Raw genomic sequence first — 25,852 nt, forward strand, 5'->3', positions numbered from 1 at the left:
CAAGGCTTGTGGGGTGCTCCCGGTCAGCAGTGGTGAGTACCGACCGACAGTGGTCCGAGGAGGGACAAACCACAAACCGGCGACAGGCAGGGTGTTGGGCGCCCAAGGCTCATCGATGCGCGAGGGCAACGAAGGCTATCCCGTCTGGTCCGAACCGACAGAAGGTCGACTGTGGCACAAGTCACAGAAAATGTTAATGGTGGTGGCGGGAGGAATGTGTCACAATACACAGTGCATCGCACCCTGCTGCGTATGGGGCTGCACACGGAGGACCAACAGCATATTAGGCAGGTGGCTGATCGGTGTATATTGGCTGCTGTAAAAGGTGAAGGGTTGAGATGTGGAGCTAAGCGTTGTGAGTCGTGTACAGTAGGCAACATCGGGTCTATTCTCCAAGGTCATGGTGCACTACATGCGTGTCGACTCGGTGAAGGCTCCTGGATCTGACCGATTCCGACCACTTTCCTCCTCACTTTTACCATTCACCTCCCTGGAAATAAAATAAAACCTTTCAGTGACTTGCAACTGAATTGAAATGAAATGATTTTCACCCAGAGAGTTGTGAATTTGTGGAATTCTCTGCCACAGAGGGCAGTGGAGGCCAATTCACTGGATGGATTTAAAAGGAGAGTTAGATAGAGCTCTAGGGGCTAGTGGAATCAAGGGATATGGGGAGAAGGCAGGCACGGGTTACTGATTGTGGATGATCAGCCGTGATCACAGTCAATGGCAGTGCTGGCTCGAAGGGCCGAATGGCCTCCTCCTGCACCTATTTTCTATGTCCATGTCTATGTCTATGACAGGCCCTTCGACCCACCGAGTACATGCCAATTATCGACTACATGGCTACCTACAAACTTGTGACACCAGGGAAGAGAAGGATGAAACATAGAAAATAGGTGCAGGTGGAGGCCATTTGGCCCTTCGAGCCAGCACCGCCATTCATTGTGATCATGGCTGAGAGAACTAGTTCCGTGTTATCCCACTTCCTCATCCACTCCCTGCACACGAGGGGGCAATTTACAGAGGGTCGATTAATCCACAAACCCGCACGTCTTTGGGATGTGGGAGGAAACCGGAGCACCCGGAGGAAACCCACGTGGTCACGGGGAGAACGTTCAAATTCCACACACAGACAGCACCAGAGGTCAGGATCGAACCCTGGTCTCCACCACTGCAAGGTAGCAGCTCTACCCGCTGCACCACTGTGTCAACCTGCCTTTGGACGTAGAAAATAGGTGCAGTAGGAGGCCATTCGGCCCTTCGAGCCAGCATCGCCATTCAATGTGATCATGGCTGATCATCCACAATCAGTACCCCGTTCCTGCCTTCTCCCCATACCCCCTGATTCCGCTATCCTTAACAGCTCTACCTAACTCTCTCTTGAAAGCATCCAGCGAATCGGCCTCCACTGCCTTCTGAGGCAGAGAATTCCACAGATTCACAACTCTCTGGGTGAAAAAGTTTTTCCTCATCTCAGTTTTAAATGGCCTCCCCTTTATTCTTAAACTGTGGCCCCTGGTTCTGGACTCCCCCAACATCGGGAACATTTTTCCTGCCTCTAACTTGTCCAATCCCTTAATAATCTTATATGTTTCTATAAGATCCCCTCTCATCCTTCTAAATTCCAGTGAATACACACCCAGTCGATCCATTCTTTCATCCTATGTCAGTCTCGCCATTCCAGGAATTAGCCTGGTAAACCTACGCTGCACTCCCTCAATAGCAAGAATGTCCTTGCACAAATTAGGAGACCAAAACTACACACAGTACTCCAGGTGTGGTCTCACCAGGGCCCTGTACAACTGCAGTCGGACTTCCTTGCTCCTAAATCCAAATCCTAACACGGTGCCCAGAACTGAGCACAATACTCCATATGCAACCTCACCAATGTCTCGTACAACTGCAACATGACCTCCCAACTTCTATACTCAATACTCTGACTGATGAAGGCCAACGTGCCAAAAGCCTTTTCGACCACCCGATCTACCTGCGACTCCACCTTCAAGGAACCATGCACCTGTACTCCTAGATCCCTCTGCTCTACAACACTCCCCAGAGCCCTACCATTCACTGTGTAGGTCCTGCCCTTGTTAGACATTCCAAAATGCAACACCTCACACTTCTCTGCATTAAATTCCATCAACCATTCCTCCGCCCACCTGGCCAATCGATCCAGATCCTGCTGCAATCTTTCACAACCATCTGCACTATCTGCAAAACCACCCACTTTAGTGCCACGATGGAGTCAATAATAGGGTGCCTGGTCTGTAGAGTTGCCAACTGTCCCGTATTAGCCAGGACATCCTGTATATTGGGTAAATTGGTTTGTCCCGTATGGGACCGCTCTTGTCCTGTATTAGGCCCGGGGGGGCGCTGTAGGTCTGAACAATATAGGCCCCGACGCTGTAGGCCCGGACGCTGTAGGCCCGGACGCTGTACGCCCGGACGCTGTAGGCCCGGACGCTGTAGGCCCGGACGCTGTAGGCCCGGACGCTGTAGGCCCGGACGCTGTGGGCCCGGACGCTGTAGGCCCGGACGCTGTAGGCCCGGACGCTGTAGGCCCGGACAGTGTAGGCCCGGACAGTGTAGGCCCGGACAGTGTAGGCCCGGACAGTGTAGGCCCGGACAGTGTAGGTCAGGACAGTATAGGCCTGGACACTGTAGACCAAGACACTGTAGGCCCAGACACTGTAGGCCCAGACACTGTTGGCCCAGACACTGTAGGTGCGGACACTGTAGGCCCGGACACTGTAGGCCCAGAGGCCCGGGCGCCGCCTAATGGTGGTTGTGTAGCAACCCGCCTCCCGGCCATTGGTGGAGCGGGAGCACGTGGCCGCCTGCTGGGTGGGGTCACGTAGGGCGCGGGGCGGTGACGTCACCTTGTCCCTTATTTGAGAGTGAGATAGTTGGCAACCCTACTGGTCTGTGTGATGATGCTAAATGCCTGTAAGGAATATTAAACGTTGTCCAAAGGACGCCTGAAACAAGATGGCACTGACCGGTGAACTTTGTCCAGGTGTCCCGTGTGATCTGGTAGCTCTCTGTCAGTCGTTTCAGGAAGCAGGAGGCTCAGAGTGCCAGCGATGAGCGATGAGATTCCAAACAGGATTAAGGAGATCCCTGGGTGGTACTGGTCCAGAATCATGATCATTGGCACGATGATGCCACCCAGTCGCGCCAACATGGACACCAGGCCAATCCCGGTCTGCCTGGGACACCAGGAGAAAGAGGCATTAATGGCTTCAGGAGAAAGGTCCTGACCCAAAACCTCACCTATCCATGTTCTCCACAGATGCTGCCTGACCCGCTGAGTTACTCCAGCACTCTGTGAAACGTCACCTATCCATGTTCTCCACAGATGCTGCCTGACCCGCTGAGTTACTCCAGCACTCTGTGAAACGTCACCTATCCATGTTCTCCACAGATGCTGCCTGACCCGCTGAGTTACTCCAGCACTCTGTCTCCTTTTGTTCTGACTTCTCCACTCAATGCCCTGACTGACGAAGGTCAATGTACTAAAGACCTTCCTGACCACCCTATCTGCCTGTGACACCACTTTACTACGTACCTGCACTCCTAGATCCCTCTGCTCTGCCACTTTCCCCAGCGTCCTACCATTTACTGTAAAGATCGTGCCCTGCCTTGACTTCCCAAAAGGCAACACCTCACAAACTGCAAACAGTAACGGGCCCAGCACCGAACCCTGAGGCACTAGTCACAGGCCTGTAGTCCGAGAAGCAACCTTTCACCATCACCTTCTGCTTCCTTCATGAAGCCACTTCTCTATCCATTCGGCTGGCTCTCCATGGATCCCATGAGATCTAACCTTACAGAGTAGCCTACCATGCAGAACCTTATCAAATGCTTTGCTGAAGTCCACATATGCAACATCTAACATACCTAGTCTACTCATCCTCTCCCTGCAGCTCAGACTGTCGAGTCCTGGCAACATCCTCGTAAATCGTCTCTGCATTCTTTCCAGCTTGACAATATCTTTAACATAACACAGTGCCCAGAACTGAACACAATAAATGTGGCCTCACCAACATCAATAGATCGGGTAGATGCACAGAGTCTCTTGCCCAGAGGAGCAAAATCGAGGACCAGAGGACATAGGTTCACGGTGAAGGGGAAAAGATTTAATAGGAACCCGAGGGTGTATGGAACAAGCTGCCAGAGGAGGTAGTTGAGGCTGGGACTATCCCATCATTTAAGAAACATTGAGACAGGTACATGGATAGGACAGGTTTGGAGGGATATGGACCAAGCGCAGGCAGGTGGGACTCAGGTAGCTGGGACATTGTTGGCCGGTGTGGGCAAGTTGGGCCAAAGGGCCTGTTTCCACACTGTATCACTCTGTGACTCTATGAAGGGCCTGTTTCCACACTGTATCACTCTGTGACTCTATGAAGGGCCTGTTTCCACACTGTATCACTCTGTGACTCTATGAAGGGCCTGTTTCCACACTGTATCACTCTGTGACTCTACAATTGCAGTATGATCTCCCAACCTCTGTACTCACTTGTCTGTGTGACCAATCCACTGCCTCCTTCCCGCTCTCCTGGTTTCCTTCCTTAAGTCTGCTGTTCCACCCAGAGAGTTGTGAATCTGTGGAATTCTCTGCCACAGAAGGCAGTGGAGGCCAATTTACTGGATGCTTTCAAGAGAGAGTTAGATTTAGCTCTTAGGGCTAAACGGAATTAAGGGATATGGGGAGAAGGCAGGAATGGGGTACTGATTATGGATGATGAGCCATGATCACATTGAATGGCGGTGCTGGCTCGAAGGGCCGAATGGCCTGCTCCTGCACCTATTGTCTATGTTTCTATGCTTCTATGCTCCTCAGTGCAGTCCTCCAGGGGTAGACTTGATCCCAGCTGCCTTCTCCCTTGGCCTGACCTAGGGTTGCCAACTGTCCCGTGATTTGGGCTAAATTGGCTTGTCCCGTACGGGACTGCCTTTGTCCCGTATTAGGCCCGGGGGGCACTGTAGGCCCGGACACTGTAGGCCCGGAAGCTGCAGGAAAAAATCTGCAGATGCTGGTTAAAATCTGTGTCTATCTTCCGGACAGTGTAGGCCCGGGCGCCGCCTAACGGAGGTTGCGTAGCAACCTGCCTCCCGGCCTGGGCGGCCGCCATTGGTGGAGCGGGAACACGTGGCCGCTGGTTGGATGAGGTCACGTGGGGCGCGGGGCGGTGACGTCACCTTGTCCCGTATTTGGGAGTGAGGAAGTTGGCAACCCCTAACCTGACCTGAGCCTCCCATCTACCAAAGATCTGTCGTACCTGATCACAGTTGGGAGCAACTCTGTGGAATAAACGTAGGTGACTGAGAAGGAACAGGAGATGCAGAACTTAGCCAGGACTGCGACCACCGTGACTCCCACCGCCATTCCTGAAACACAAGGGCTGCACGTTACCAAGAGGTCACTTTCTGAAGTAAGAAGACCCACTGCATCATAGCGCCGGAGACCCGGGTTCCATCCTGACTACAGGTGCTGTCTGTACGGAGTTTGCACGCTCTCCCCGTGACCTGCGTGGGTTTTCCCCGAGATCTTCAATTTCCTCCCACACTCCAAAGACGTGCAGATTTGTAGGTTAATTGGCTTGGTGTGAATGTAAATTGTCCCTAGTGTGTGTAGGATGGTGTTAGTGTGCGGGGATCGCTGGTCGGTGCGGACTCAGTGGGCGGAAGGTAGGGTTGCCAACTGTCCCGTATTAGCCGGGACGTTCCGTATATTGGGCTAAATTGGTTTGTCCCGTACGGCACCGCCTTTGTCCAGTATTAGGCCCAGGGTGCGCTGTAGGCCCGGACACTTTACGCCCGGACACTGTAGGCCCGGGGGACACTGTAGGCCCGGGGGACACTGTAGGCCCGGGGGACACTGTAGGCCCGGGGGACACTGTAGGCCCGGGGGACACTGTAGGCCCGGGGGACACTGTAGGCCCGGGGGACACTGTAGGCCCGGGGGACACTGTAGGCCCGGGGGACACTGTAGGCCCGGGGGACACTGTAGGCCCGGGGGACACTGTAGGCCCGGGGGACACTGTAGGCCCGGACACTTTACGCCCGGACACTGTAGGCCCGGGGGACACTGTAGGCCCGGGTGACACTGTAGGCCCGGGGGACACTGTAGGCCCGGGGGACACTGTAGGCCCGGGGGACACTGTAGGCCCGGGGGACACTGTAGGCCTGGACAATGTAGGCCCAGAAGCCCGGGTGGAGCAGGAGCACGTGAGGCGGTGACATCACCTTTTGTCCCTTATTTAGAAGTGAGTGTGTTGGCAAGCCTGGCGGAAGGACCTGTTTCCGCGCAGTATCTCTAAACTAAACGAATGAAAAGCTGAAGTAAGCTCAGCCATGTTGTACCTACCTTGTGGAATGGCCAGCAGAAACAGGCAGAAGACACCACCGAGCCACAGGGAGCCCGTTTGGCATCTCCTCCGACCAAAAGTGGCCAATAACCAGATGCAAGACCCCCGCAGCGTTTCCACCAGTCCGAAGATGAAGTGCGTCAGGTAAATATTCTTGCCGAAGCTGCCAACACTGAAGCACAACCCATAATACACGAAGCTGTTCACAAACCTACGCACCAGGGAAGAAACCAAGGGAAGTCTAGTTTAATTTAGAGATACAGGTACAGCCCGGAAACAGGCCCTTCGGCCCACCGGGTCTGTGCTAACACTATCCTATCCTAACACTATCCTACACCCACTAGGGACAATTTTTACATTGACCAAGCGAATTAACCTACATACCTGCACGTCTTTAGAGTGTGGGAGGAAACCGAAGATCTCGGAGAAAACCCACGCAGGTCACGGGGAGAACGTACAAACTCCGTACAGACAGCGCCCGTAGTCAGGATCGAACTCCGGCGCTGCATTCGCTGTAAGGCGGCAACTCTACCGCTGCGCCACCGTGACCAGCCAATTATTGGAAGTTATTGCTCCCCTTCACCTTCGGTATAAACTAACATCTGCAGGTCTTTGATGGACACAAAACGCTGGAGTAACTCAGCGGGTCAGGCAGCATCTCTGGGGGAAAGGAATGGGTGACGTTTCGGGTCGGGACCCTTCTTCAGACTGCAGTTCCCCTTCTTTGTTTCCACCAATGTCGCAATGTAATATTCTCAATAAACCCTGCAGTTGATAGTGATCAGCCATGATCACAGTGAATGGAGGTGCTGGCATGAAGGGCCGAATGGCCTCCTGCACCTATTGTCTATTGTTAAAAGAATTGAGTTGACTTAAGTTTTGAGATACAGCATGGAAACAGGACCCTCGACCCACCGAGTCCACACCGACGGCCCATTAACACTAGTTCCGTGGTATCCCACTTTCTCATCCACTCCCTACGCACTGGGGGCAATTTACAGAGGGGCCGATTAACCCTCGAGGGGTCTCGACCTGAAACGTCACCCGTTCCTTCTCTCCCGAGATGCTGCCTGACCCACTGAGTTACGCCATCATTTTGTGTCTTCCTTAGACAATACAGGTTAATTGGCATCCATAAAAATAGTGTGTGTAGGATAGTGTTAGTGTGCGGGGATCGCTGGTCGGCGCGGACTCGGTGGGCCGAAGGGCCTGTTTCCGCGCTGTGTCTTTAAACTCTAAACTGCCATTAATTACATTTAATTGTAACCTCTCCCAGTTAAAAACCTGGATACTGCTGCTACATAGCAGTATAATTTACAAAATCAATTAGTGAAGTAAATATTACCAAATGGAAGTCAAAACCAACGTGACCCTCCTCAGACTGGAGATCCTAAAGAGGTCCCAGATGGCCATCTGTTGCATTAGTTTCTCAATGACAACCTTCAATGGAAATACAGAAACATCAGGAAATCACAGCTCAAACTCCTTGGTCGGGCAGAGTCAGGACTAAGACATGCTGGCCATACTATCCCCAGAGAAGGATTGGCCATCATCCAATACCATCACTCCAGCCTTGTGGATCTCTTTCCTACATTCTGCACTGTAATCAGACTTTATCTTGCACGAAAGATTATTCCCTTCAGCCTGTATCTGTACACTGTGGACGGCTCAATTGTAATCATGTATTGTCTTTCCGCTGACTGGTTAGCACGCAATATTGGTGCTAGCTCGAAGGGCCTAGTCCTGCACCTATTGTCTATTGTCTAAATTGAACACCACACTCCCCACCATTGTAGATGTATCCCAGCCCATCACACACACCACACTCCCCACCATTGTAGATGTATCCCAGCCCATCACACACACCACACTCCCCACCAACGACTCCATCCACACTTCACGCTGCCTCGGGAAAGTAGCCGACATGATCAGAGACGTGTCCGTGTCCGTGTCCCACCCCGGCCATTCCTTCTTCTCCCCTCTCCCGCCCGGCAGAAGGTACAGAAGCTTGAAAGCGCGCACCACCAGACTCAGCAACAGCTTCTTCCCCTCTGTGATCAGGCTTCTGAACGGCCCTTCCATAAGCTGGGGTACTGTCCGATTCACCTCGACCCCATCGCGGACATTGGACTTTGTGGAACTGATGCGCTACAACGCTGAGAACTATATTCTGCACTCTGTATCTGCCCCTTTGCTCCACCTGTTGTGCTGGAGTTTGACTTGATTGTATTATGTATAGTATCATCTGATCTGATTGGGTAGCGTGCAAAACTAATCTTATCACCGTACCTCAGTACAAGGGACAATATTGAACCGAAAACTAAACGCAAATATTGGAATATGTACAGCAGATATCAAGTAACCTTGGTCCTATTTAAGAAAGACAAAAGTACTGGAGTAACTCAGCGGGTCAGGCAGCATCTGTGGAGAACATGGATAGGTGACGTTTCACAGAGTGCTGGAGTAACTCAGCGGGTCAGGCAGCATCTCTGGGGAACATGGATAGGTGACGTTTCACAGAGTGCTGGAGTAACTCAGTGGGTCAGGCAGCATCTCTGGGGAACATGGATAGGTGACGTCTCTGGTCCTAGACTCTCCCACCAGTGGAAACATCCTCTCCACATCCACTCTATCCAGGCCGCTCACTATTCTGTACGTTTCAATGAGATCCCCCCTCAACCTTCTAAACTCCAGCGAGTGCAGGCCCAGTGCCCACAAACGCTCATCATATGTTAACCCACTCATTCCTGGGATCATTCTTGTTTACAAAAGGAATTTCACTGTACCTCGGTACATGCGACATTGAAATACAATTGAAAAACTGGGCTTTGATGTGGCAAAAACATAACGTCTCAGTTTAGTATATTGTCACGTGTACCGAGGTACAGTGAAAAGCTTTTGTTGCGTGCTAACCAGTCAGCGGAAAGACAATATATGATTACAATCGAGCCGTCTACAGTGTATAGATACATGATAAGGGAATAACGTTCAGTGCAAGGTGAAGCCAGCAATGTCCGATCAAGGTTAGTCTAATGAAATAATGCATTATTCAGAATGTATTATGATCTAATGTATTAACTTTGTTTTAAGAGACGTTTAATTGTAAATATTATGATCAGCTCGCAGTCTCAGGTTGAGACCGGTTGGGAGCTTCAAGCCACACGAGGTTCGACTGGTCCCGTGCAGGTTTGTAGGTTAATTGGCTTGATGCATGTGTAAAACTTGTCCCTAGTGGGTGTAGGCTAGTGTTAGTGTGCGGGGATCGCTGGGCGGCGCGGACCCGGTGGGCCGAAGGGCCTGTTTCCGCGCTGTACCTCTAAACTAAACTAAAAGTACCTTATCAGTCAAGGATTCGTTGAAGACTCTTTTGTTCAGCTTGGCAGTGTTTCTCAGGTACCCCTTGGCCTGGTCTTTCTGTCCCTTCATGATGAGCCATCTGGCCGACTCTGGAAGTAACCTGAGTGAACATGTACGTAGGCTAAATCATGAGAGGAACAGATCGGGTAGATGCACAGAGTCTCTTGCCCAGAGTAGGGGAATCGAGGACCAGAGGACATAGGTTCAAGGTGAAGGGGAAAAGATTTAATAGGAATCCGAGGGGTAACTTTACCACACAGAGGGTGGTGGGTGTATGGAACAAGCTGCCAGAGGAGGTAGTTGAGGCTGGGACTATCCCAACGTTTAAGAAACAGTTGGACAGGTACATGGATAGGACAGGTTTGGAGGGATATGGACCAAGCGCAGGCAGGTGGGACTAGTGTAGCTGGGACATTGTTGGCTGATGTGGGCGAGTTGGGCCGAAGGGCCTGTTTCCACACTGTGACTCGATGACACTAGGAACAATTTACCAAGCCAATTAACCTACAAACCTGCACATCTTTGGAGTGTGGGAGGAAACCGAAGATCTAGGAGAAAACCCACGCAGGTCACGGGGAGAACGTACAAACTCCGTACAGACAGCGTCCGTAGTCGGGATGGAACCCGGGTCTCCGGCGCTGTGAGGCGGCAACTCTACCGCATGTAAATAATTGAGGTTATGAATATCAATCAGTTCTTCCAAATACACAATCAAGATTGGTCTAGTGTGTGGCACAGTGGCGCAGCGGTAGAGTTGCTGCCTTACAGCGAATACAGCGCTGGAGACCCAGGTTCCATCCCCAACTACGGACGCTGCCTGTACGGAGTTTGTACGTTCTCCCCGTGACCTGCGTGGGTTTTCTCCGAGATCTTTGGTTTCCTCCCACACTCCAAAGACGTGCAGGTTTGTAGGTTAATTGCCTTGGTGCTAATGTAAAAATTGTCCCTGGTGGGTGTAGGATGGTGTTAGTGTGCGGGGATCGCTGGGCGGCGCGGACCCGGTGGTCCGAAAGGGCCTGTTTCCGCACTGTATCTCTAAACTAAACTAAACGAGTGAATTTTACTGCAGAAATTAAGATATCCGTGCTGCCGAGGATGAGGACAAGTAACAAAGGCGGGTGATGGAAGTGAAATGCAGGTGTCATAGATACATAGAAACATAGACAATAGGTGAAGGAGGAGGCCATTCGGCCCTTCGAGCCAGCACCGCCATTCAATGTGATCATGGCTGATCATCCACAATCAGTAACCCGTGCCTGCCTTCTCCCCATATCCCTTGATTCCACTAGCCCCTAGAGCTCTATCTAACTCTCTTTTAAATTCATCCAGTGAATTGGCCTCCACTGCCTTCTGTGGCAGAGAATTCCACAATTCACAACAAATGGCCTCCTCCTGCACCTATTGTCTATTGTCTTTCCAATCTTTCCTCATATGTCAGTCCCGCCATCCCGGGGATTAACCTGGTGAACCTTCGCTGCACTACCTCAATAGCAATGATGTCCTTCCTCAAATTAGGAGACCAAAACTGCACACAGTACTCCAGGTGCGGTCTCACCAGGGCCCTGTACAACTGCAGAAGGTGTATGCCTTACCAGATGTAGGGCAGAAAGAGCAGCATTGGACATGCAGTGATGAGCTGCAGCACCCTCCAGTCACGGATACTATACGCCAGACCAGCCAGCACCATCTGACCCGCAGAGTAGGAGCACTGGGCGAGCACGGACGCATACGACCGCTGTGCTGGGCCTGTCCACTCCGTACCTGGTATAAAGAGGCAGCGTGTAAATATACCACACAACGCAGACAGACACAGAGTGCTGGAGTAACTCAGCGGGTCAGGCAGCATCTGTGGAGAACATGGATAGGTGACGTTTCACAGAGTGCTGGAGTAACTCAGCGGGTCAGGCAGCATCTGTGGAGAACATGGATAGGTGACGTTTCACAGAGTGTTGCAGTAACTCAGCGGGTCAGGCAGCGTCTCTGGAGAACATGGATAGGTGACGTTTCACAGAGTGTTGCAGTAACTCAGCGGGTCAGGCAGCATCTCTGGAGAACATGGATAGGTGACGTTTCGGGTCGCGACCCATCCTTTCTGGCCTGGGCCTCCTCCACTGCCAGAGTGAGACCACAGGCAAAATGGAAGAACATCACCTGATATTCCACTTGGGCAGCTCACTACACGCTGGTATGAAGATTGAATTCTCTAATTTTAGGTAACGCTTCACTGGAGTTTAGAAGGATGAGAGGGGATCTTGTAGAGACGTATAAAATTATAAAAGGACTGGACAAGCTAGATGCAGGAAAGATTTTCCCAATGTTGGGGGAGTCCAGAACCAGGGGCCACACAGTCTTAGAATAAAGGGGAGGCCATTTAAAACTGAGGTGAGAAAAAAACGTTTTCACGCAGAGTTGTGAATTTGTGAAATTCTCTGCCACAGAGGGCAGTGGAGGCCAATTCACTGGATGGATTTAAAAGAGAGTTAGATAGAGCTCTAGGGGCTAGTGGAATCAAGGGATATGGGGAGAAGGCAGGCACGGGTTACTGATTGTAGATGATCAGCCATGATCACAATGAATGGCGGTGCTGGCTCGAAGGGCCAAATGGCCTCCTCCTGCACCTATTTTCTATGTGTCTCGAAACTAAACTAAACAGTTTTGTGTGTGACCTCACTCTGGCAATGGAGGAGGCCCAGGAATAGGGTTGCCTATTAGACGGGACATCTCGTATTTTGGGCTAAATTGAAGCACCACCCTTGTCCCGTATTAGGCCCGGACGGCGCTGTAGGTCTGGACACTGTAGGGATGGACACTGTAGGCCCGGACGCTGTAGGCCCGGACGCTGTAGGCCCGGACGCTGTAGGCCCGGACGCTGTAGGCCCGGACGCTGTAGGCCCGGACGCTGTAGGCCCGGACGCTGTAGGCCCGGACGCTGTAGGCCCGGACGCTGTAGGACCGGACTCTGTAGGACCGGACACTGTAGGACCGGACACTGTAGGACCGGACACTGTAGGACCGGACACTGTAGCCCAGTGGCTGCTATCATCCTGGACAGTGTAGGCCCGGGCGCCGCCTAACGGAGGTTGCGTAGCAATCCGCCTCCCGGCCCGGGCGGCCGCCATTGGTGGAGCGGGAGCACGTGGCCGCTGGCTGGGTGAGGTCACGTGGGGCACGGGGCGGTGACGTTACCTTGTCCCTTATTTGGGAGTGAGATAGTTGGCACCCCTACCACAGGACAGAAAGGTCAGGTTGGGTCTGGGAAGGGGAGTTAAAGTGTTTTGCAACCAGGAGATCCAGCAGGCCTTGGCGGACCGAGAGCAAGTGTTCAGCAAAACACTTGCTGTTTAATCAGTAGCTAGTGATTGCATCGCGGTTACTGTGGGGTTTTTGGACGAATAATGGAAAAACGTGCAAAGGGTGAGTTGTGGAAAGTTTTGACTTTTACTAGTTAGCTATCACACACAGCAAATGTTTAAAAACTAGACAAACAATAACAAACATGTCCAGAACATTTAGCTTAGAACACAGGCCCTTCGGCCCACCGAGTCCGCGCCGACCAGCGATCCCCGCACACTAACACTATCCTACACCCACTAGGGACAATTTTTACATTTACACCAAGCCAATTAACCTACAAACCTGCACGTCTTTGGAGTGTGGGAGGAAAGCGAAGATCTCGGAGAAAACCCACGCAGGTCACGGGGAGAACGTACAAACTCCGTACAGACAGCGCCCGTAGTCGGGATGGAACCCGGGTCTCCGGCGCTGCATTCGCTGTAAGGCGGCAACTCTACCGCTGCGCCACCGTGACCGCTCTAGCTCCTCGGCCAAGACATTAGACATCATGAGGATACAAGGAACTGTAGATGCTGGAATCTTGAGCAAAGCACAAAGTGCTGGAGGAACTCAGCAGGTCAGGCAGAGTGTGTGGAGGGGATGGACAGGAAACGTGTCGAGTTATCTCAACGCTGAATCTGAAGGAGGGTCACGCTACACTAGCATGTATACTGTCCCGTATTTTGGGCTGAATTGGTTTGTCTCATACGGGACCGCCCTTGTCCCATATTAGACTCGGGGGGCACTATAGGCCCGGTCGATGTAGGCCTGGACGCTGTAAGCCCGGATGCTGAAGGCACGGACAATGTAGGCCCGGATGCTGAAGACCCGGACAGCATAGGCCCGGACAGCGTAGGCCCGGACAGCGTAGGCCCGGACAGCGTAGGCCCGGGCAGCGTAGGCCCGGACAGCGTAGGCCCGGACAGCGTAGGCCTGGACAGCGTAGGCCCGGACAGTGTAGGCCCGGGCAGCGTAGGCCCGGACACTGTAGGCCCGGACACTGTAGGCCTGGCACCGCCTAACGGAGGTTGCACAGGAACCCGCCTCCCGGCCCGGGTGGCCGCCATTGGTCGTCTGTGGCAAAGAATTCCACAGATTCACCACCCTCTGACTAAAGAAATTCCTCCTCATCTCCTTCCTAAAAGAACGTCCTTTAATTCTGAGGCTGTGCCCTCTGGTCCTAGACTCTCCCACTAGTGGAAACATCCTCTCCACATCTACTCTATCCAGGCCGCTCACTGTTCGTACACAATGGGCGGTCACGGTGGCGCAGCGGTAGAGTTGCTGCCTTACAGCGAATGCAGCGCCGGAGACCCAGGTTCGATTCCGACTACGGGCGCCGTCTGTACAGAGTTTGTACGTTCTCCCCGTGACCTGCGTGAATTTTCTCCGAGATCTTCGGTTTCCTCCCACACGCCAAAGACGTACAGGTTTGTAGGTTAATTGGCTGGGTGTATGTGTAAATTGTCCCTAGAGTTGTGAATCTGTGGAATTCTCTGCCTCAGAAGGAAGTGGAGGAAAATTCTCTGGATGCTTTCAAGAGAAAGTTAGATAGAGCTCTTAAGGATAGCGGAGTCAGGGGGTATGGGGAGAAGGCAGGAACGGGGTACTGATTGAGAATGATCAGCCATGATCACATTGAATGGCGGTGCTGGCTCGAAGGGCCGATTGGCCTCCTGCTGCACCTATTGTCTATTGTCAGTTGTTAATGTGCGGGGATCGCTGGTCGGCCTGGACTCGTTGGGCCGAAGGGCCTGTTTCCACGCTGTATCTCGAAACTAAAAAGAAACGAAACAATAATTTTCCTTCCTACCTAAGACGATTGTGTTCATCATTACACCGGAGACAGAGGTGCCGAGGACAAACTGCAGAGCGATGAACAAAGAGATGTTTGGTACAAATGCCGCCCCCACCCCACTGAGGAACTGAGAGAGCAGCGAGGCCAAAATAGTCCTTTGTCTTCCAAACCTATCAGGGTAGAAAGGATAACCAGTCATGTTTACTATGGTGTAAGAAGGAACTGCAGGTGCAGGTTTAAACTCAAGTTACACACAAAAAGCTGGAGTGATTCAGCGGGACAGGCAGCGTCTCTGGAGTCAGGTTGCCAACTTTTACTCTCCAATACAAGGGACAAAAGGTGAGGTCACCGCCCACGCCCCGCGTGACCTCACCCAGCCAGTGGCCATGTGCTCCCGCTACACCAATGGCGGCCACCCGGGCAGGTTGTTACGTGACCTCCGTTAGGCGGTGCCTGGGCCTCCGTGCCTACACTGTCCGGGTCTACAGCGACCCCCGGTCCTACACTGTCCGGGCCTACAGTGTCCAGGCCTACACTGTCCGGGCCTACAGTGTCCGGGCCTACAGCGTGTCCGGGCCTACACTGACTGGGCCTACAGTGTCCGGGCCTACAGCGCGTCCGGGCCTACAGCGCGTCCGGGCCTACAACGCGTCCGGGCCTAAAGCGCCTCCCGGGCCTAATATGGGACAAGGGCGGTCCCATACGGGACAAACCAATTCAGCCCAAAATACGGGATGTCCCGGCTAATACAGGACAGTTGGCAACCCTACTCTGTATTCCTGAACCTGATGGTATGGGACTTCAGGCCTCTGTAACTTCCTGCCCTGAGGGGAACAGTGAAAAAACCTGTGGGCATCTACCAAAGAGGAATAAAAACTAAAAACATCCACACCAAGGCGGCCTGATGTTTAAACCAGGCCAGGGTGGAGCACATGCCCTGGTTAAACACTTTCCCACCGCGTTTACAGTGACCAATTTCACCATCCACACGCACGGTCCGGCCCGTTCTTACCTGTCCGCCAGCGGACCAAACAAGATGGCTCCAACAAACAGACCCACCATGGAACTCGTCTGGGACAACTGTCTCAGCCAACTGTGATCACAAACCAAGTTAAACTGGAGAGGCAAAAAGGAAGCACTGTTAGAAAGAGTCAGCAGGGTGAACCTATAGACTATCCTGGAGCTATACAGACCCTTTGGCCCTCCTTGCCCATGCTAGCAACGTTGGCATATTGGGCTAGTCCCATTTGCCTTCATTTGGCCCATGTCCCTCTAAACCCTTCCTGTCAGATATGTCTACCCACATCTGTCTTTATTCAAGATTTCAAGACTGTGGCGACTGGGCTTGTATACACTGGAATTTAGAAGGATGAGAAGGGATCTTATTGAAACATATAAGATTATTAATGGATTGGACACGCTAGAGGCAGGAAACATGTTCCCAATGTTGGGGGCGTCCAGAACCAGGGGCCACAGTTTAAGATTAAGGGGTAGGCCATTTAGAACGGAGATGAACCATGATCACGGTGAATGGCAGTGCTAGCTCAAAGAGTTGAATGGCCTCCTCCTGCACCTATTGTCTGTTGTCGATTGTCTAAGATCAAGAGTTCTCCACAGATGCTGCCTGACCCGCTGAGTTACCCCAGCACTCTGTGAAACGTCACCTATCCATGTTCTCCACAGATGCTGCCTGACCCGCTGAGTTACTCCAGCACTCTGTGAAACGTCACCTATCAATATCCTCCACAGATGCTGCCTGATGCATGGAGTTCCTCCAGCACTTAGGGTTTTGCTCAGGATTCCAGCATCTGCAGTTCTATCTCCTTCTGAATGAATGGACAAATATTTGCTTGTATAAAACGTTGGTGAGACCGCATTGAGAATATTGTTTTCAGTTCTGGGCACCATGTTATACGAAAGAGATTGTCAACCTTGAAAAGGTTCAGAAAAGATTCATGAGGATGTTGCCAGGACTAGAGGGTGTGAGCTACATGGAGAGGTTGGGCAGGCTGGGTCTCTATTCCATGGAGCGCAGGAGGATGAGGGGAGATCTTATAGAGGTGTACAAAATCATGAGAGGAATAGATCGGGTAGATGCACAGAGTCTCTTGCCCAGAGTAGGGGAATCGAGGACCAGAGGACATAGGTTGAAGGTGAAGGGGAAAAGATTTAATAGGAATCTGAGGGGTAACATTTTCACACAGAGGGTGGTGGGTGCATGGAACAAGCTGCCGGAGGAGGTAGTTGAGGCTGGGACTATCCCATCCTTTAAGTAACAGTTGGATAGGACAGGTTTGGATGGATAGACAATAGACAATAGGTGCAGGAGGAGGCCATTCGGCCCTTCGAGCCAGCACCGCCATTCAATGTGATCATGTCTGATCATTCTCAATCAGTACCCCGTTCCTGCCTTCTCCCCATACCCCCTGACTCCGCTATCCTTAAGAGCTCTATCTAGCTCTCTCTTGAATGCATTCAGAGAATTGGCCTCCACTGCCTTCTGAGGCAGAGAATTCCACAGATTCACAACTCTCTGACTGAAAAAGTTTTTCCTCATCTCCGTTCTAAATGGCCAAGTAGACCAAGTGGATATGGACCAAGCGCAGGCAAGTGGGACTAGTGTCACTGGGACATGTTGGCCGGTGTGGGCGAGTTGGGCCGAAGGGCCTATTTCCACACTGTATCACACCATGACTCTACCCATGGTATGCAAATAGTCGCCCATAAAGGGCGCAGACAGAGTTGCAGAGTGCCCGGGCTAGGTCCCCCTTTGTTCCCCCCCCCCTCCCCGCCAGAACCTCCCCCCCCTCTACGCCGGATCCTCCTTTGTTCCCCCCCCCCCCCCCCCCCCCCGCCGGGTCCTCCTTTGTTCTCCCCCCCCACGCCGGATCCTGTTTTGTCCCCCACCCCCTGCCGGATCCTCCTTTGTTCCCCCCCCCGCCGGATCCTCCTTTGATCCCCCCCCGCCGGATCCTCCTTTGTCATCCCCCCACGCCGGATCCTCCTTTGTTCCCCCCCCCCGGATCCTCCTTTGTGTCCCCCCCCACGCCGGATCCTCCTTTGTTCCCCCCCCCCCATGCCGGATCCTCCTTTGTTCCCCCCCCCCCCACGCCGGACCCTCCTTTGTTCCTCCCCCCCACGCCGGATCCTCCTTTGATCCCCCCCCCCGCCGGATCCTCCTTTGTCCCCCCCCCCCACGCCGGATCCTCCTTTGTCCCGTCCCCCCCCCGGATCCTCCTTTGTCCACCCCCCCCCCCACGCCGGATCCTCCTTTGTTCCCCCCCCCACGCCGGATCCTCCTTTGTCCTCCCCCCTCCACCCCCCGCCGGATCCTCCTTTGTTCCCCCCCCCCGGATCCTCCTTTGTGTCCCCCCCCACGCCGGATCCTCCTTTGTTCCCCCCCCCCCATGCCGGATCCTCCTTTGTTCCCCCCCCCCATGCCGGATCCTCCTTTGTTCCCCCCCCCCCCCCCACGCCGGACCCTCCTTTGTTCCCCCCCCCCACGCCGGATCCTCCTTTGATCCCCCCCCCCGCCGGATCCTCCTTTGTCCCCCCCCCACGCCGGATCCTCCTTTGATCCCCCCCCCCGCCGGATCCTCCTTTGTCCCCCCCCCACGCCGGATCCTCCTTTGTCCCCCCCCCCCCGGATCCTCCTTTGTCCACCCCCCCCCCACGCCAGATCCTCCTTTGTTCCCCCCCCCACGCCGGATCCTCCTTTGTCCTCCCCCCTCCACCCCCCGCCGGATCCTCCTTTGTTCCCCCCCCCCCGGATCCTCCTTTGTGTCCCCCCCCACGCCGGATCCTCCTTTGTTCCCCCCCCCCATGCCGGATCCTCCTTTGTTCCCCCCCCCCCCCACGCCGGACCCTCCTTTGTTCCCCCCCCCCACGCCGGATCCTCCTTTGATCCCCCCCCCCGCCGGATCCTCCTTTGTCCCCCCCCACGCCGGATCCTCCTTTGTCCGTCCCCCCCCGGATCCTCCTTTGTCCACCCCCCCCCCACGCCGGATCCTCCTTTGTGTCCCCCCCCACGCCGGATCCTCCTTTGTTCCCCCTCCCATGCCGGATCCTCCTTTGTTCCCCCCCCCCCACGCCGGACCCTCCTTTGTTCCCCCCCCCCATGCCGGATCCTCCTTTGTTCCCCCCCCCCGCCGGATCCTCCTTTGTCCCCCCCCCACGCCGGATCCTCCTTTGTCGTCCCCCCCCGGATCCTCCTTTGTCCACCCCCCCCCCCCACGCCGGATCCTCCTTTGTTCCCCCCCCCACGCCGGATCCTCCTTTGTCCTCCCCCCTCCACCCCCCGCCGGATCCTCCTTTGTTCCCCCCCCCCACGCCGGATCCTCCTTTGTCCTCCCCCCTCCACCCCCCGCCGGATCCTCCTTTGTTCCTTCCCTTTGTAATGACAGACAGAATGACACACAAACCTCAGTGACGATGGTCGAACCATACAGTGACCGGTCGTACGTCCAGCCTTCGTTGCACGCCGTGGTAGACTCGTTCCCGTGCAGCAGGATCCAGGCCATGTCTTCCTCTGGGTGTGGCGTGTACATTTTACAGGTCTGGTACGACCCATCCCTGTCCCGTGGGATGGTGAGCAACAGCTGCTCGTCGGCAGGCAGGCTGGCAGTCACGTTCAGGATCCAGTGGGCCCGGCAGTGGTGTGGAACGGCTGCCCCAGTGAACACCTGCCCCAGGAGATGGAAGCCCACAAACATGTAGGGCAGGCAGATCAACAACAGCAAACGCCTCTGGAACGGCCCAAACTCCCCCACCTCTTGCAGAATCTCACCAAACCCGCTCATCCCGCCTTGCAAAGTGGGACCTTTCCACACCAGGGCACATACGCACGAAGTCTGAACTATAACAAGGGCGGCTGCATTAATGGACAACCCCAGCTGTCTACCATTAACCCGTCTCTCCAAGCACGTGAACTTTGCAACAAGGAATACTCAAAATAGAGAAAGAAAAATGCTATCTCATCGCCCACATTAAAATTCATGGACATCTCCAGATGCTGCCTGACCCGCTGAGTTACTCCAGCACTCTGTGAAACGTCACCTATCCATGTTCTCCACAGATGCTGCCTGACCCGCTGAGTTACTCCAGCATTCTGTGTCTGTGATGAGGCCACCTGGATCTGAGGGAAATGGAGGCAATTAATAACCTCAAGGAGGCAGTGGTGAGCTGTTATGATGAACCATTGAACTCCTTGTGAGGAAGGTACACCCAGTTATTGCTGGCTCAGCAACTGTGAAGATACTGCAGACCAAGCAGAATATTCCACCGATCGGAGTTGACTCTGACTATATTCTTTCGATAAGCCAGTTGCCAATTACTTTTTAAATGGAGACACTGCCACATAACACTTCTTTCCTCCCTCATTCACGTCAAGATGACATAATTTGATGCGAATGTGTGTCAGAAAAGAACGGGCGGCACGGTGGCGTAGCGGTAGAGTTGCTGCCTCACAGCGCCAGTGACCCGGGTTCCATCCCCACTACGGGTGCTGTCTGTACGGAGTTTGTACGTTCTCCCCGTGACCTGCGTGAGTTTTCTCCGGGAGCTCCGGTTTCCTCCCACACTCCAAATACGTGCAAGTTTGTAGGTTAATTGTCTTCTGTAACTAATCCCTAGTGTGTGTGTAGGATGGAACCGGTGAACGGGCGTTCGTTGGTCAACATGCTGGGACCAGGGGCCTGTTTTCACACCGAATCTCTAAATAACAATCACGAGGGGAATTAAAAGGTATCTCCTCAGTCTAGCTCGGCTAGATAAAGCCAAGACATTGGTGGCTCCATTTCCAACTACATTAAACTACCCACTGAACTCACGCAATAGAAACAAGTTCGAAAGAGATCTATATAAAAGTATTGAGTATTGGGGAGTTAGCTCAAATGGTAGAGCAGTCGCTTAGCATGTGAGAGGAGGCAGGTTCGATGCCCGCATTCTCCATTGGATTTTGAGGGCAGCAACTCCATGGCACAGCGGTAGAGTTGCCGCCTTACAGCGAATGCAGCGCCGGAGACCCGGGTTCAATCCCGACTACGGCCGCTGTCTGTACGTTCTCCCCGTGACCTGCGTGGGTTTTCTCCGAGATCTTCGGTTTCCTCCCAAACTCCAAAGACGTGCAAGTTTGTAGGTTAAATGGCTTGGTAAATGTAAAAATTGTCCGTAGTGGGTGTAGGATAGTGTTAGTGTGCGGGGATCGCTGGGCTGCACGGACCCGGTGGGCCGAAGGGCCTGTTTCTGTGCTGTATCTCCACACTAAACTAAACCGAAACACTCAACATTAAAATAAAAACTTTGAAAAATATTACTGGGCATCAAGACGACAATGTTCACAATAGTTTGTACAATCTTAGTAAAGATCACCTATTAAAATGCCCAGATCCTTGTTAAAATGCTTTTCTCCATCAATAGTGCAGGCATGTTCACACAAATATCTCTACGCCTTCAGGTGATTAAGTAAGTTCGACACGTCTCCAATGCCTTATATCAGATCCTGCACCATCGAAAGCACACTGTCGGCATGCACCAGAACTTGGGAACTGCTGTGCTCAAGACCACAAGAGATCAGAGTTGTAGATGTAGCCCAGCCCATCACACACACCACACTCCCCACCATTGTAGATGTATCCCAGCCCATCACACACACCACACTCCCCACCATTGTAGATGGAGCCCAGCCCATCACACACACCACACTCCCCACCATTGTAGATGGAGCCCAGCCCATCACACACACCACACTCCCCACCATCGACTCCATCCACACTTCACGCTGCCTCGGGAAAGCAGCCGGCATGATCAGAGACGTGTCCGTGTCCCACCCCGGTCATTCCTTCTTCTCCCCTCTCCCGCCCGGCAGAAGGTACAGAAGCTTGAAAGCGCGCACCACCAGACTCAGGAACAGCCCCTTCCCCTCTGTGATCAGGCTTCTGAACGGCCCTTCCATAAGCTGGGGTACTGTCCAATTCACCTCTACCCCATTGCGGACATTGGACTTTGTCTGTGGAACTGGTGCGCTACAATGCTGAGAACTATATTCTGCACTCTGTATCTGCCCCTTTGCTCCACCTGTTGCGCTGGAGTTTGAACTGAATGTGTCTATGTACGGTATATCTGATTCAATGTCATGCAACATCCAAAAGTAATTTTGAAATACATCTACAATTATAATGTAGGAAAAATAGCAACCAGTTTGCACGAAGCAAATTCTCGCTATGTTAAGATGCAAGACATTTTAGTTTTTAGTTTTAGAGATACAGTGCGGAAACAGGCCCTTCAGCCCACTGAATCTGTACACCTACACTATCCTACACACACACACACACACACACACACACACACACACCCCACACACACACACACCCCACACACACACACACACACACACACACACACACACACACACACACACCAGGGATAATTTACATTTATGCCAAGCCAATTAACCTACAAACCTGCACGTCTTTGGAGTGTAGGAGGAAACTGGCCAAAACCCACGCAGGTCACGGGGAGAACGTACAAACTCCGTACAGACAGCACCCGTAGTCAGGTTGAGACCCGGGTCTCCGGCGCTGTGAGGCAGCAGCTCGACCCGCTGCGCCACCTTGCCCGCTCTTCTGATCTTATTTGGCATTTCTTTTCAGAGAAGTGTCTCGGCATTTTTTAAGTGTTGTTCTTGGTTCTCGGTCCTCCAGAATATTCCAAATGGAATTTAAACTAGAGGTGGCGGAGTGTGGACTTAAGCAAGAAGGGCTTCTTGGAGAAGAAGTGCTGCCTTAAATGTAGTTGCGTCTGGTTGAATAACAATAGTAGGATGAAGACTATTCCATGCTTTAATTGTGCGAGGGAAGATTGAGTTGCTATACATCTGTCTTGATAGCTGGTATCTCAAATTGAATCGAATGCCCTCATCAACTCCTGATAGGTTTGGGTTTGGTGTAGATGTGGTCATCTATGTCGAGCTGACCATTTGCCATTTTGTAAAAACAGGTCAAACGGCGACACGGTGGCGCAGCGGTAGAGTTGCTGCCTTACAGCGAGTGCAGCGCCGGAGACCCAGGTTCGATCCTGGCTACGGGCGCCGTCTGTACAGAGTTTGTACGTTCTCCCCGTGACCTGCGTGGGTTTTCCCTGGGTGCTCCGGTTTCCTCCCACACTCCAAAGACGTACAGGTTTGTAGGTTAATTGACTGGGTAAATGTAAAAATTGTCCCTAGTGTGTGTAGGATAGTGTTAATGCACGGGGATCGCTGGGCGGCGCGGAACCGGTGGGCCGAAGGGCCTGTTTCCGCGCTGTATCGCTAAATCTAAAAAAACGAGAGTGAACGGGGCCTCACTGGATGTCTCATTCAAAGGGTGGGCTCCCCGAGCAAGCTACCTTTCCTGAATATTGCGCTGAAATGCCAGTGTGGGTCTTCTGGCTTGTCCGGGGCAGGTGTGACCCAGGGCAGCGGTGAGGCAGATGAGAAGCTGGAGGTTGTGCAGAAGCCAACAGGTTGCAAGCTCAGTGCACAAGACGGGCGTGGGCGTGAGCGTGGTTGGGAGCGAGGAAACACTGCTGGTTAAATTGCATCTATCACAATACCCGATAGGTGAAGGGAACATCTCTGAGCCCTCTCACCCTGGCCACAAACTCGTTGTAGCACTTCCCTCTGGAAGGCGACTCCGGACTGTCAAAGCAGCCACAGCCAGACATAAACACAGCTTTTTTTCCCACGAGTGGTAGCTCCACTCAATAACCAAACGTCCGTCGTCTTTTTTTCCCTCTGGTTTATTTCACTCACATGTTTAAACTGTAATGTATTCTTAATGTTTTAATGTTTTATGCTTTATTCTTAATTGTTTACTGTATGTTCGTGTTGTTACTTGCGAGCGGAGCACCAAGGTACATTCCTTGTATGTGCACATACTTGGCCAATAAACGTATTCAATTCAATGATCTCAGGGCATGAGATCGGTACAGGGGGACTGGGATATTATAGTCATACAGCGTGGAAAAAGGCCCTTTGGCCCATCTAGCCCAACTAGCCCATGCCTACTAAGGTGCCCCATCTACACCAGCCCCACCTGCCTGCTTTTGCCCGTTATCCCTCTAAAACTTGGCTATCCATGTACCAGCCCAAATGTCTTTTAAAGTTCATCATAGAAATATGGAGGATGTAAGGACATAGCTGGCATCTCACTGGAGTTTAGAAGGATGAGAGGGGATCTTATAGAGACGTATAAAATTATAAAAGGACCGGACAAGCTCGATGCAGGAAGAACGTTCCCAATGTTGGGGGTGTCCAGAACCAGGGGCCACACAGTCTAAGAATAAAGGGGAGGCCATTTAAAACTGAGGTGAGAAGAAACTGTTTCACCCAGAGAGTTGTGCATTTGTGGAATTCTCTGCCACAGAGGGCAGTGGAGGCTGATTCACTGGATGAATTTAAAAGAGAGTTAGATAGAGCTCTAGGGGCTAGCGGAATCAAGGGGTATGGGGAGAAGGCAGGCACGGGTTACTGATTGTGGATGATCAGCCGCGATCACAATGAATGGCGGTGCTGGCTCGAAGGGCCAAATGGCCTCCTCCTGCACCTATTTTCTATGTTTCAACATTCCATGGTGCAGGTGCAAGAGAAGAGATAGAGATGAAGGGAGGGGGAGGAGGAGAAGGCGGCAGAGTTGCATTTTTTGATTAAGGGGAACATCACTGAGCTATGATAAATGACTGAGGCACAATCCAGGGAGGTTTTGTGTGTGGCGCGGAGATATTAGATGTAGATGTTCACTATAGCCCCCCCCCGCCCCAAATAGCCCATTGGAATTAATGGAGCAAAGATATCGGGAGATTGTGCAAAGATGCAACAATAGGATTGTCACAGTGGAACATTTTAACTTTTATAACAGACAAGGACAGTCATGGTTCCAAGGGCGCTGATAGACAGGCTTGATCTTCGTCTCGTGTTCACACCTTCACCTTGTGTATCTCTGTATCTCCCTCTTTCCCCTGACTCTCAGTCTCGACCCGAAACGTCGCCCATTCCTTCTCTCCAGAGATGCTGCCTGTGCCGCTGAGTTACTGAGTTTACCAGAGAGTTGTGAATTTGTGGAATTCTCTGCCACAGAGGGCAGTGGAGGCCAAGTCACTGGATGGATTTAAAAGAGAGTTAGACAGAGCTCTAGGGGCTGGCGGAATCAAGGGGTATGGGGAGAAGGCAGGCACGGGTTACTGATTGTGGATGATCAGCCTTGATCACAATGAATGGCCATGCTGGCTCGAAGGGCCAAATGGTCTCCTCCTGCACCTATTTTCTATGTTTCTACTCCAGCATTTTATGGCCATCTTCGGTGGAATTTGATATGCGTGACCAGGAAAGTGCCCTTCGGCATTATAAAGAGGGCCTGACTAGGAAGAGGACAGAGTTGACAGAGGAAGAGGACTCTTGGGAAATAGGACAGGGGAAGTGACTGAGGTGTCAGCAAAGGAGCACTTTCATCGTGAACAGTAGAGCTTTGGGGACAATGTAGAATAGAGGGATCGTGGAGTATAAGCATTGTTCCATTGAATAGAAAAGTTGGGATGTTATGTTGCAATTATACTACATGTTGGTGAGGCCACATTAGGAGTATTAGGGTTAGGGTTATTCACAAAATGCTGGAGTAACTCAGCAGGTCAGGCAGCATCTCAGGAGAGAAGGAATGGGTGACGTTTCGGGTCGAGACCCTTCTTCAGATTGATGTCAGGGGGGGCGGGACAAAGGAAGGATATAGGTGGAGACAGGAAGATAGTGGGAGATCTGGGAAGGGGGAGGGGAAGAGAGGGACAGAGGAACTATCTAAAGTTGGAGAAGTTGCAAGCTGCCCAGGTGAAATATGAGGTGCTGTTCCTCCAATTTCCAGTGGGCCTCACTATGGCACTGGAGGAGGCCCATGACAGAAAGGTCAGACTGGGAGTGGGAGGGGGAGTTGAAGTGCTCAGCCACCGGGAGATCAGGTTGGTT

General features: G+C 52.6%; 1 protein-coding gene across 1 annotated transcript; it reads right to left on the reverse strand.

Moving 5' to 3' along the window:
* Positions 1-370: 370 nt before the first annotated feature.
* On the reverse strand, positions 371-19,664 carry slc22a13b (solute carrier family 22 member 13b). Its single transcript, XM_078398456.1, has 10 exons — positions 19,287-19,664; positions 15,878-15,981; positions 14,881-15,035; positions 11,327-11,495; positions 9,741-9,834; positions 7,723-7,817; positions 6,377-6,588; positions 5,289-5,397; positions 3,003-3,212; positions 371-490 (listed from the first exon to the last, which is right to left on the reverse strand). Exons 1-10 carry the CDS (start codon positions 19,662-19,664, stop codon positions 409-411), a joined length of 1,608 nt encoding a protein of 535 aa, XP_078254582.1. The 3' UTR covers positions 371-408.
* Positions 19,665-25,852: the final 6,188 nt, after the last annotated feature.

Source organism: Rhinoraja longicauda, chromosome 4 (assembly GCF_053455715.1).
Source record: "Rhinoraja longicauda isolate Sanriku21f chromosome 4, sRhiLon1.1, whole genome shotgun sequence".
NCBI classification, from domain to species: Eukaryota; Metazoa; Chordata; class Chondrichthyes; order Rajiformes; family Arhynchobatidae; genus Rhinoraja; species Rhinoraja longicauda.